The 13,723-nt window shown below is 32.9% G+C and overlaps 1 protein-coding gene across 1 annotated transcript; it reads right to left on the bottom strand.

Annotated features, from left to right (window-relative positions):
• Nucleotides 1-1,930: 1,930 nt before the first annotated feature.
• Nucleotides 1,931-9,698, bottom strand: LOC112514405 (two-component response regulator-like APRR3). The gene is made up of 9 exons (XM_025120860.1): nucleotides 9,513-9,698; nucleotides 8,298-8,781; nucleotides 5,611-5,772; nucleotides 5,393-5,526; nucleotides 5,020-5,214; nucleotides 3,755-3,932; nucleotides 3,404-3,665; nucleotides 2,667-3,327; nucleotides 1,931-2,311 (listed from the first exon to the last, which is right to left on the bottom strand). The coding sequence occupies exons 2-9, from the start codon at nucleotides 8,644-8,646 to the stop codon at nucleotides 2,213-2,215; spliced, it is 2,040 nt and encodes a 679-aa protein (XP_024976628.1). The 5' UTR covers nucleotides 8,647-8,781; nucleotides 9,513-9,698; the 3' UTR covers nucleotides 1,931-2,212.
• Nucleotides 9,699-13,723: the final 4,025 nt, after the last annotated feature.

Below are 13,723 nucleotides of genomic sequence, written 5' to 3'. Positions count from 1 at the left end.
TCGTTTAAATTTATTTTTTTGTATTTTATGCTCCTTACACTTTTCGCTTTACTGTCCCACAACATTATTTTGATATGGTTTCTATATTTCGTTTAATTTATGTAATTTATTAATTATTAATATATAAAAATAATATAAAAAATGTGTAAAATAAAAATTAAAAACTACATAAGTTTTTTATTTTACCTTAATTATCTTGACAAAAACTTTCTAATGATATATTCTGTTATAAGAAATATTTATTATAATTTAATAAACTACATAAACTAATCAAAATATATAAAAGATATAAACAACTCATTAGAGGTAAATTAGTCATTTTATCTATTATGTCATGTCCAGTTCTATCTTACCAAACGTTGAACAATTGTTCTCTCTTGTTCGTTATGTTCAGTCCTCCTTGTCTAGATACCAACCAGAGTCTAAAAAAGTTACGATGGGGTAAAATGTTAAATGACATGTCATAAAAATATACAAAAGATTTGTTTGATGCATCTGAACTAAGCCGAACCCGACATAAAACTCTAGAAGGACCGAACGCAAGCGTGGACCAGTCCTTCGGTCCTAAAATGGTCATTTTTTTTTATCTTTAACCGGTTAAGGATCAATCTGGAAAAATACCAGTTATGTACCAAACAACCGATTTAGTTAAGGACAAATTGAGCTTGATCACTTACAAAAGCTGTTTCTAAAATTGAATGATTTAAGCGTCATTTATCAGATAAATGTTTATCTGTTATGATTAAAAATTCAATATGTAAACAATTTTTATAACACTCCTTTAATGCATGCTTATTAAAATTGGATTGGAATTTTATAAAATACAAATCGTTTGTACATTCAATTTCGATGCCATTGAAAGGGTTTAGTAATTAAAATATGTCACAAAAATGAGAGTTATTGCACATATATTTCTTATTAAATTGCTATAATTAACTTTTTAACGGAATCAAATAAAAATATATAATTTTAAAAAACAAAATATAATCATTTATGTTCAATAATTAAATCACTTTCAACTGTTGAACACTATTAATGACAACAATAATAACAAGAAAAAGAAATCTCTCATATCATTATCGATATGTCAATTTTATTTTTTTAATATGCAATTACGCAAACAAATTCGTCATTTTCATATTGTTTTACTGGTCAACATCATGTCTGATGTCACTTAAATAATTGTAAACTTAATAATTGAGTCAAAAGTATTCTTTTCATGTTGAATTTTGAAAACCGACTAAAACCATGGCCATAAGCATAGGCATCATGTACAAGCCAATAAATTAACCATAACGGTGGTGTCTGATTGGTTTAAACTTATGTTTCACAAGTCAAAAGTGCCTAAAGCACGGACATCATGATTAAAAGATCTATCCGTCTATTTATATAAGAACCTTTAGACACTGATAAAAACCATCTATCTATCTATTAAACGATCTACCTAACCATGAGCACGGGCATCGTGGTTAAAAAAATGGATTGGTTAACAAATTAGCAAAACAAAGCCCTAGATCTCAACATCAACGACTTGGACAACACGTCAAAATAAATAGTCAAAATCAACGATTTATTTGTAATGCATCAATTTATAGAACGTGTTTCTCTATCCTCATCGTTCATCATATTTCAACCAATGCGTGCCCAAATATGATTCAATTTCATTTCAGTTTCTTCAAATTCTAATTTCTTTGACACAGTCTTTTCATTAAAAAAAAACATTATGCAAACCAAACGCTTGTTTAGACTTGCTCATGATCTTCACTCAACCTTGCGTACGGTGCATGATCGATCTTGGCAACACGAAATTGTTTGTTTTTTCATAAATTCAAGAATCGTGTGCCAAGGGTTTCAACATTGTACCATGGTCAAGAAACCCCAAAACAAGCATTCAAGAAAATAAGTAGAAGAAGGTGCATTGAACAAAGATGACTGCAAAGAGTGTTTCTTTAAGAGAAAACTCGAGTCGAACGATCAGATTAAAAATCAAAACGAAGAATTCGTTATTTGGGCGTAGGGTTTTGTCCCCTTTAGGGTCAAACCTATAAAGAAAGTCTTTTAACAACAGAAACTTACCACATGAATGAGGGGAGTCTGCTAATTTTCTTCTTTTTGAAGAGTCCTTGATGAAAAATGTTCCCTTCATATCTACACAAACACGATCGACCTTCATATACAACTTCCACAGCCAAAAGCCTGAGCCAAATAATCGTTACGAATCTGCATCCTTCCCACTCACCCCTTGTCGAACAAATTGTCCACGAACCCGTGGTCGCTGTTCTGCCAGCTTTTTCCTGCTCTGGTATCGTACCTTCAAATGCAAAGAACTTGAAAAAACTATAGACATGATATTTTATCATATAAATATATTCATTCTAAAACTAAGAACTCGTTTTATAGATAATCATTAAGAAAATTCCACCAGAAATTAAGAAAATATTTCTTTGACATACTTAAGATGTCAACTTTCTAATGATAGAAGGATGCCATGTTATTTGTTTTGCCGAGGACAAATGGTTTTTTGTAGAGTCATGACGTTTTGTAACTCATGTTGCTCAGGTTAAATAAGTTCATCTTGCTTGGTATTTCTCCAGATGTATGCATGATGATGATGAATAAAACTGGTGTAGTGACATGAATGTGAATATGAAACACATGAATAATACCTTTTTCTCGAAGCATCTTTCTTTCCTCTTTTGGCGGAACTTGTTAAGAGCAGCCGCTCTATGAGCTACTCGGTCTTGATCAGCCCCACTCCCTTTTCCACTTCCGCTTCCACTTCCAGCTTTGCTCTTTTCAGCTCCGTCATCACCTCCTTCAGCTGTGGCGGCATAACTGTTACCCTTTTGGCCACTATTGCCATTCTCTCCATTGCTCTTATTGTTACTTCCTGATGCACTTCCATAATTAGCAGCATTTCCTTCAGCCGGTGCAGCCAAAGCATTAGACACCAAGTTTCTTGAAGATCCACCATCCTGGTTAGCCGTTTGTTGCTGTTGTGTCTTATGGACATGATGGTGGTGGTGGTGGTAATGATGGTGGTGGTGGCGAACTTGAAACTTTGTTGTGTCACCCTCACAAGGACCAGGAGGAACTGATTTGTCATCTGCAAGAGGTTCTGGTTTGGTGAAAGCATTATTAGTGCTCGAGCCCATATCGTTATTGTGAGTGCTACTGCCATTAGAACGCTGGTTTGGGACTCCATTTGAGTTAGATTGTATGTTCACGGGTTTTGCTGCTTCTGAGCTAATAGTAACATCTAGTGGCGAGCAGCTGCCTACATTCCCGGTTGGAGCTTGATTGGCATTTGATGTGGTGTTGTTGTACCTGCATTTCTACGAGCATTAGGTTCCATGTTCAATTACGCTTTTAGCCTTTTTCTAGACAAAAATCAGAAAAATACCTCGAGAAGGCCGAAAGGTCAGACTGAAAAATATTTCGCTTATGGGTGCTGGTATCAGTATCCTCCAGGTCTCGTGGTCTCTTCAAACTGAGCTCAAGGACAGGTGAGTCCTTAGTCTTCTGTGACTCATTTGATTTGGCAGCCATACCAATATTAGTATACTTGGTACTTGGTTCACCTGCTTCCTTCGAGTTAGATTCTAGAACTTTTTCTGAATTTCTAGGGACTCCAATTTCCAAATCTTTCCCCATCGCAACAGTGTCTGCAATATGTTATAAATACATTTACCCACACAAAAACAAAAATAGTCATGATGCATTTGATTGAAATAAATAGGAGCCATTGTCTTACCTAAATTGCTATCCTCTCCAACATGCTCCCGTGTGCTAATTGTATTTGGCTGATAGTTGTTGGACGCCTCTGGCCTTGCACGGATAACCTGTGCGCAAGTGCTATCAGGAGGCCCAGCTAATTGGTCCCGTGAATACTTTGCACTTTCAACTTCTACTGCTCTTCTTGACCAAGAACTCTGTATAACCAAGAACATAAATTTTAGTGGCCTCAGCTTTACAGTATTGAATCTTATCATGTATCAGGATCTCATTTTGCGTCAGCAGTTTTAAACTGATCGGGAATATATGTATAACGATTGTACCCACAAATATATCCAACATCGAAGGCATATTTCTAAAGAAACTAATCAAACAATGGGATTATGTGATGGTGGACTGTTGATACTGCTAGAGGGGTTGTCAGGTTATTTAGAGTCGATCTGAAAATATCATCAAAACTATTTAGGGTTCATATTTATATTTCCCTTTATAATTATTCAGCTAGCTAATGTTAAAGTATAGTTTAGAACTACTCTACCCTAGGATATATAATTCATACAGCAAAAATAACAAAATAATGTCGGCAACGTCCCCATCTCTCATACCAATACCATCTTGGCCCCCCTTCTTTAAACTCATCCTTGCTAGATTCATGATGGGAGGGAACCCTAGCTAGAGTTGGGAGAAGTGAAGACAAGAGAAGAGGAGAGCAAAGAAGGGCACCCCTGTGGATTTTGAACACCATGAGGCTGAGAAGACACCAGAGAAAACCACGGATTTTGTGACTATGAAGTGCAACCCCCCTCCCCCTCTCTCAATGGGGTCAAATTTAGTAAGAAATCTAGAGTAAAAATATATATTTACCTATTTTCTTAGACCTGGAAAACCACACCTGAGGGGTTGAAAAAACTTTCCCCTTAACCATTGACACATCCCTGGTAATTCAATTGGCAATACACAAGCGTGATATTAGAACTTATGACCTATAGGTTATCCTAAGGAATTACCAGTGCATCAACCACTGAAGCAAGCCCATTTGAACCCTATTTACCTATATATTCAATGTTAAAAGTATATCGTAATAACTCAGGAATATAATTCAATACATCACAATTCAACTAAGATTCAGAAAGATTCAGGATGGTTTCTGAATCTATCTTCATTTAGACACGTATATACCTACTCCAGACAAATGACTGCATGCATAGAGCTTGACCTCCTATCAGTCGGTACAAAAGATTAAATGTTGGATGGAAACTTCATCCAAGAAAAAGTGGGCAATACCTGAGTGCCACTTCCATTGTCACTTCCATCCTTAGTGGTCAGGCCTATGCTCCTGTCATCATCCTCATCACTGCTGTCGTCATCGTCATCATCATCATCATCATCATCATCGTTGTCGTCATCTGAGACTTCATCGCTTCTCGCCTTCATAGGTTTATGAGCATGAATACCACTTTCACTCTCACTACCGCTAGACTGATGGAAACACAAGAATTTAATGCAAATGAGATAACAGATGGTTTAGTTTCCTAGTGTATATTTTGTTTGGGAAAGGAGTAGCTCGAATCTAGTACATTTTACTCTAAAATTAACATGATAACTCGGAACAAACCTGGAGCCAAAGTCCAAAACAATAATAACTAAATTAACTCACACTGTGACATTTCCTCCACACATGCTGCCAGAGGTTTTTAAGCTCATTCTTTCGAATAGGTTTGACTAAAAAGTCAACTGCACCCTTGGATAAACAATTAAAGACTATACCCATAGAATCGTCAGATGACATCACTGCACATAAAATATGTTAGGTGTAGCAGTTGAATTGGAGTCATACAGACTAAAATTTCTGATGAAAACAAGACTGATACTCACTGATCACTGGGATACTTTTGCGGGGTGTGTGGTTCATGATCTTGGACAAAAGACCGGGTCCTGATAGATATGGCATGACTACCTCAGTTAAAACCAGATCAATTTGTTTGTTGAGATCAATCAGTACTTTCCATGCTTCCAGACCATTTGCTACAGCAGTAACTGCAAAACAGAGTAACTCACATATGATCAATAAATTTCAAGGAACAAGAACAAGTGGTAAGAGATCAATCAACCGAGCTCCATTCTGCAGGTCCTGTCTCCTACTCTCTGTTTCTCCTCACATTATTGGACCAAGACCCACAAGATGAAATCAGAAATAAACTAAATGAATGGACCCTAAGAGAACTGGATACAGCATCTAAATGCCACATACAGTATGCTCAGGGGTGAAACGAGGATTATGAATGTGTGGTGTCAAAATAATAATAAAAAAGAAATCCATCGTGCATCAAATTAAAATGAATTCAGTAAGCGTAAGCAAAGTATGTGAGATCAAATGAATGCATTAAGACTTGGATTCTCCATTAAATGATTGAAATAATCATTGTTGTAAAGGAGGCCACCACAGTGAGCATCACTAGGGAAGATCATATAGCAATTGAAGATTAATGCGACTGTTACACTTGTGGAAGATGATGGGCGTTGGGTGTTGACGTTTAAAACTTTATCTCATCTAAGCCCCAAAAGGTACACAATAATCATGTAAATCTTCATAAAATGGTAACAGGTACTCAAGTCCCTCTTTTACAAACGGGAATATAAGTCTACATTTATGTTATATGTGGGTGCAAACTTGCGACGTTTATGGTTTGTACAACATAATATTATATCATCTAAAATTGCTCCCACGTACGTCAGAAATTCATGGAAATCTCGTGGTGTCCACTGACACCATAAAACACCAAGCAGGTCTTCCCTTAAAGAAGCTATATTACATATTTCAAGTGCCGAATACGTGATCCATCTGTAATGCAAGCCTATCATAGAATCAAATGCTGGTGAATGAAATTGAATTCTGGACTGTGGAAGAAGAAAGAATATTACCTTTTCTGCTTCTCTCTGCTGACTCCAAAACTATGGCCCTTTTTTCCAAACTTTATTGTCATATCTATATATATGTGTGTGTGTGTGTGTGTGTGTGTGTGTTTATTAAAGATATATCTCCATAGATACGGTCCAGAAAAACAAAATCTCAGATTGTGTTAATGTGTTTCTAAATTTCATCCATATCAAGTGAGAGACATTAAAGCCTTCTATCAACATATAGGTGATGTACCTCCAAAAGCATGATCATTTATTTTATGCCATGAAAATGAAAACTTAAGGGGCAGTTGATTGGAGGGGATTAGGGTTTTGTATTTGTTATTTTGACTACCCCACTGAAAGCTAATGAGATCGGAGGGGATCAGGGTTCAAGAGCCTCCCTCATCTTTTACACATTTTTCATCTAGTACGTTTTTTCTTTCTATTTTTTTGCATTTGCTGTGGTATTTTTCTAATTTGCCTTCTCTTTTATGCTCCATAAGTTTTTTCTGCTTTTCCATTGCTTCTCATAGAAGTATGTCGTGTCTTACGCCACTCTTAAGGAGCTAACCTCATGAGAATACTACAAGAATCTTTAATTAATGTTTTCAAAGTGGTATGTGTTATTCACTTGAATGAAATTACAAGTAAGAATCAGCAGTCTCGCGTAACAAGCATCAACTGAGAAGAATTATGTAATAACAAGTCATATGCTGGAAGACAGTGGAGAAGTCTTTTTGTAATCTGTTTTAGTCAAAGATCTTATGCCTCGAGGCGAGGCAGCCAAAACCGCACCTGAGGCAGCGCCTCTTGTACCCTGGATAAGGCTTATGCCCCGGTTCAGTGAGGCAGTTCGGTGAGGCGTTAGGCGTGAGGCAATGTTGAGGCGTACGCCTTAGATGATCAGCTTTAACGATTTCTTTGACTTTTTTTATACGCTTTGTGGCAATAGTAGTAATTCTCTTTGTAGTATAAGAGTCCTCTTTTATTTTAAAAAAACTAAAAGTCAAAGCACAATGGCCCCAATGCATGCTTTTAATATTTTAAAACCCAAAAGGCTAGTACTTTCTCCCTTCAATCAAAAATTGTGGTTGGACCCTACTCCCTCCAAGCAACCAAACTTTTTACACTCTCACAGCCTATCTCACGCTGAACCAACGCCTCTTAGTAATCTAGTATTATAAAATGTGTATATATCGGTAGTATATATACATATTTTGATGTATATATATTTCCGCCTCGGACTGCCTCGAGGCTTACGCCTTGCCTCGTTGAGGGAAAACACCTCGAGGCCCGATTCCGCCTTTTAAAACCTTGACCAACAGTATCATTTTCCATCTTATTAGATACGACTGCCTAAATCCATCAATGCCAAAAATCCATATAAAATTGAATGAGTTCAGTTGATGAATTGATAGTGTAACAATATTTTTATTCGAGTACAGAAAATTACGAAGACATTCAAAATGGGCGCCATTTTCTCAACTCTTTTTGCAACATCAACATATCAAGAGTAAATATTCTGCACCAAGTGGCTTTTGGCCAAATGATGATGCTTACGTTGTGAGTTCAAGTGTATCGGTTTGTTGACTGATGTAAAGAAAAGTAAATATTCAGCAATATGTGCTGACAATATATTTAGGCATGTAATAGGTATATACCTTCATAGCTACAATTACGAAGCAGAGCACTGACGACATGACGAGTTGAGTCATCATCTTCCACCAGCAGAACTTTGAGAGACCTAAGAGGCAGAAACCTCTCCCATTGAACCACAGGCCCTTGAGGTTGTTGATGCTGTCTCTGAACAGCATCCTGGGATAAGACCAACTCTATGCGCCTACCACCATTGACATCCTCATTAATTCTTGACTCGTCTTCCTCAGAAAGCCTTTGACCAGCAAATGCAGCTCCATCTCTCACTTCCTTCAGCTCCTTCCGTCTATGGTGATTGAGTTCCGCCAATCCTTTAGTTGCTGGTATACTCGTGCTCACCCCAACACTCCTCATTAACCGGATTCAAAGAGACCAATGATGAACAAAGTGCAGGTCCGCGAGAGTAAGAAAAGCTCTTTCTTTGGAGAGAAGTGGCACATTCCGTTGTCTCCAAGGAATAAACTTTTCTGAGAAACACGTCACAGAATCCTAAATAAAAGGCATGAAAGAATCAGAAAACACCATTAAACCCTGAGAAACCTCAAATGCATAAATTTATTTTTAATCTGTTAATGGTTGTCTTCAAAAAAATTTCCATTTTCATTAAGTGGTAGAAAAGGTGGATATAAATGCTTCAAGAAAAGGTGAATATAATCAAATAGATTAATCATGCCATCATCCAACCAAACAACACAAAAAGAATCGGGAGAAGGAGCACTCCTGACATCACTTTTGAATTCCTTAATACTATCTACAGGAGACCCACCACCACCACCACCACCACCACATTCTCCTACTGCTCCACGTTCTTCATACAATTACTCGACCGAAAGTTAGTGGTGAAAATTGAAAACTGGAACAAGAGTGTTTTACAGTGAAAACCTTTTGGACCTAAATGTAATAAAAATCTATATAATCATTCTAACGCAAATAAAGAAACCTCAGTTTGTCAACTTTCCACCACTAATTCAGAATGAAAAACAGAACTTTTAGACCAAACCCTAAGACAGATTCATACATATTTCCTCATAAAACTACATAAATCCATCATAGTATATTTCCGCCCAGATCTTAATCTACAGGAGAACAGGAACCCGTAAACAGATCATAAATCCATCGTTTATCTCAAAACCAAAAAAATTCTCAGTAAAATATGCCCAACAAAATGATCCAAAACCTTATTCTACTTTCGTTTGACTCGGTTTCTCAGAAATACTCACATTGACTCAGATAACGGAGATTCAAAGAACAGATCTTTGACTCAAAGCTGAAATCCGCAAAATTCGGTTAAATGATCCGTACAACAATTACGGTAAACACAAAATCCGAGAGAAGTCAACACAATTTACGGATAAAATAGTTTTGAATTTGGGGAAATCGTATATGATGAAGCATAAATCTAGGGTTTGTAAGCGTGGTCTGGAAAAGAAGGGCGTTTATGATCTACTGGTTCAGAGTCGAAGAAGATATTATATTCGTTGCGATGACATGGAGGTAGTGAGGGCCAATAATGTGCCACGTGAGTAAACACGTAGGATGACATGTAAGATGGAGGGTGATGGCGTGGAGGAGATCAATATACGGGCGGAGGGAAGTTTGGGGCGGATCGCGGATCTTTGAAGATCCGATTTAGATGGACACGTGGGACGATATGAGATGAGTTAAAGGTTTTCTACTCCGTGGGACCCGCCAAGCGGGTGAAAGGATAATGGAGATGCCGTTTTCGGCAGGCTTAAAAGACGTAAATACCCTCGTTTAAAACCGATTAATATCGGAATTGCCCCTGACATGTCAGCAAGAAAATATCTGCAGCATCCCCACTACGATGTAGCCGTCTGCTTCAGAACTAAAATACAGCCCAACCATTAATGGACTGCCACGTGTAGCAAATCACAAGTGTAACATCTGATCCTCATCTCCACTAATTTTACCGCTACTGGTGAGAAATGTAACGAAATACCTGAATTTTTAATAATTTTTAATTAATTATTATTTTATAAATTATATTTATTACAAGAATTGATTTGGTGCATCCCGTATCATATAAATATTAATCTTTAATTGTATTGATTTAAATGTGAAGTTTTTACCTTTTTTACCATAATTTTTATTTTCATCTGAATCCAACCTCTCCTCTACAGTTCTAAAAAGTTGTATAGATTGAAAATTATTGAATTGATTATAATTAGTTTTTATAAATTTAAATAGTTATATTTAGAGAGAGTGTCTATGAATTACATTGGTGGTTCCAGAGATTTGCTCAAATTTTGTATTTGGGTCCTAAAATAAATTATCTTTATTGATTGTTTCTTGTTTTTTAATTTCATAATACTCAAAGTCACTGAAGTTAACATCATCAATTAGCTACCTTTATGAGGCAAAAATCAGTCTTTAAACAAACTATAAGAATTAAAAGTGTAATTCACTCTAAAATTAATTTTGATCGACTGACATATTTTTTTCTAAAAAAATCTTTATTAAAAATATTTTAATTACTGTTAACAAATAAAAATATTTTGATTATTATATCAATTTAATTGTTTTAACTTATTCATAATTATTTGATAATTCAATTTAATAGTGTCTTGTCATATTTTAACTTTTAAAACATAATTATTTATTCTAACAAACAAATTTTAATATAATTATCTCATGTTAACCATACTTGAAACATTTTTAATAAAGAAATTTAAATATATATATATATATATATATATATATACTAGAAGCGTACTCGTGCAATGCAGTGAGATACATCGTGATTTTAATATTTCATTTTATTTTTTATCTCAATCGATGTTATAATATGGCTTTATGTGATTTTGAGAAAGCGATGACAAAAGTATATCGATATTCGTATCAAATTAACTATTTAAAATTCCTATTTTTTTGTAATTTTTTAATTCAATTTTTTATTATAATTTAATTTAGGTACAATAACGAATTAATTTAGATTTAGTTTAATAATATAATTTTTCTTATAAAGATAATAATTAATCATTTTGTTAGTAACTCGATAATTATCCTAACTATATTTTAGATTTTTTATATTTTAAAATAAGATGTTTATCCTCTATTTGATTATATTTATCCGCAATTAGTTATATGAATTCAAAAATCGAGTTTTGATAAGTTGTATTTTTGCATAATTTACTTGTAATCTTGAATTTTAAGTAAACATTGGTTTTATGTGGTTTTTGAGAAAGTGGTAATGTTTATCTTGTATTTGATTGTGTTTATCTGCAGTTAGTTACACAAATTCAGATATGGAACTTTAATAAGTTGTACCTACACAAAATTTACTTGTAATCTTGAGTTTTAAGTAAAATGCATTAATAAACAGTACTTTATGCATAAAAAATGGTTTTTAAAAGTTTTTATCAAATGATTTGTAATATAGAATATTTTTTTATATATAATTTGAATTAAGTTTAATAATAAAATAATTTATTTTTAGTTTAATATTATAAATTTTATAAAGTATTCTGTTAGAATTTAATGATTATACTAATTATATTTTAGATTTTTTATATTTAAAATGAGATGTTTATCATGTATTTGATTGTGTTTATCTGTAGTTAGTTACACGAATTCAGATATGGGATGAAATCGGATAGGGATGAACGGGTTTAAGAGTTTTTAAGAGTTTTAAGAGTTTTTAAGAGTTTTAGCCAAATGCATTATAAGATAGTATAGATATATGAAAATCACAATTAATTTTAAAGTGAGTTATACTTTTGGTCCTTGTAGTTTGTTTAAGGATTGATTTGTCCATTATAACAAGTGTTAAGTAATTGTGTCAATTGCAAGGATCTTGAGTGTTATGAAATTGAAAAGTTAGAAACTATCGGTCCAAATTATTTGTTTTAGGAACCAAATCCAAAATTTAAGCATACCACAAGGACCACCTATGTAATTCAAAATATGAAGAGAGAATGAATATCAAAGAAAAAAGACTGAAAACTACGATAAAACATTAGATGTCAAATTATAGATAATAAAATGATCATTTTTAAGGTGCAATATGTTTCGCTCTAATTTTTATTATACCTTTGCCAAATTTTGATTTAAAAAATGGTGTGTAATCTTTTTAGATATTTTAAAAGATGATTTTAACCACTTTTTTAACCATATTTGGTCATATCAATGTAACGGTTTGAATAGATTATTTGGAGATTTTTTTCGATTTAGATGGGTTCTTCAGTTTTTATTTTTTTTATCAAATTTTTGTATGTAATTCTGTTATTGAACTTAGAATTTATTTGAAATTAATTAGTAAGATTTTGCTAAACATTCGTTTTTATAAATTATAAAGATTAATATTTTAAATAATATAATATTACTTACTTTAATAATGAAGGTTAGTTTTCTTTTCCTTTAATACTTGTTTATTCATAATGTTTCGAGTGTTTGAGACTTTCTTAAAATAGTTGGTAATAATGGTGTTTTTGCAAATAAAAAATAAAACGAAAGACAAGTTGATGATATTTTTATATATTTAATTCAATATTTAAATAAAGTAATAATTAATTATTAGAAGCGTATTCGTGCAATGCAATGAGATAAATCATGATTTTAATATTTCATTTTATTATTTATCTCAGTCGATGTTATAATATGTTTTATGTGATTTTGATAAAGCGATGATGTTTTTATTTTTGAATATAATATATGTTTAAAGATATCATAAAAATTTGACAAAAATATATCGATATTAATATCAAATTAACTATTTGAAATTCCTCATTTTTTTGTGTGATTTTTTAGTACAAATTTTTAATATAATTTAATTTAGGTACAATAACGAAGTAATTTATATTTGATTTAATAATATAATTTTCTTATAAATATAGTAATTAATTATTTTGTTAGAATCGATAAGTATCCTAATTATATTTTAAATTTTTTATATTTTAAAATAGAATGTTTATCCTGTATTTGATTATATTTATCCGCAATTAGTTATACGAATTCAAAATCGAGCTTTGATAAGTTGTACTTTTGCATTATTTACTTGTAATATTGAATTTTAAGTAAACATTGGTTTTATGTGGTTTTGAGAAAGTGGTAATATTTTTATTTTTGGATAAATATAAATTTAAAAATATCATAAAATTTTGAAAAAAAATATCGATATCAGTATTAAATTAATCTTTTTAAAAGTTTTTATGTTTTGGTGTAATTTTCTTAATTAAATTATGTTAGTTATAAATGATTATAATAATTATATTTTAAATTTTTTATATTTAAAATTAGATATTTATCCAATATTTGATTATGTTTATCTGCAGTTAGTTAGACAAATTCAAGTATGGAGCTTTAATATGTTGTACTTATGCATAATTTACTTGTAATATTAAATTTTAAGTAATATGTATCAATAAACAATACTTCGTGCATAAAAAATTGTTTTTAAGAGTTTTTGTCAAAT

This window comes from Cynara cardunculus (assembly GCF_001531365.2).
Source record: "Cynara cardunculus var. scolymus isolate 2C chromosome LG 1, CcrdV1, whole genome shotgun sequence".
NCBI lineage: Eukaryota > Viridiplantae > Streptophyta > Magnoliopsida > Asterales > Asteraceae > Cynara > Cynara cardunculus.
The sequence above is the reverse complement of the archived record's forward strand: the minus strand, read 5'-3'. Positions and strand labels throughout refer to the sequence as shown.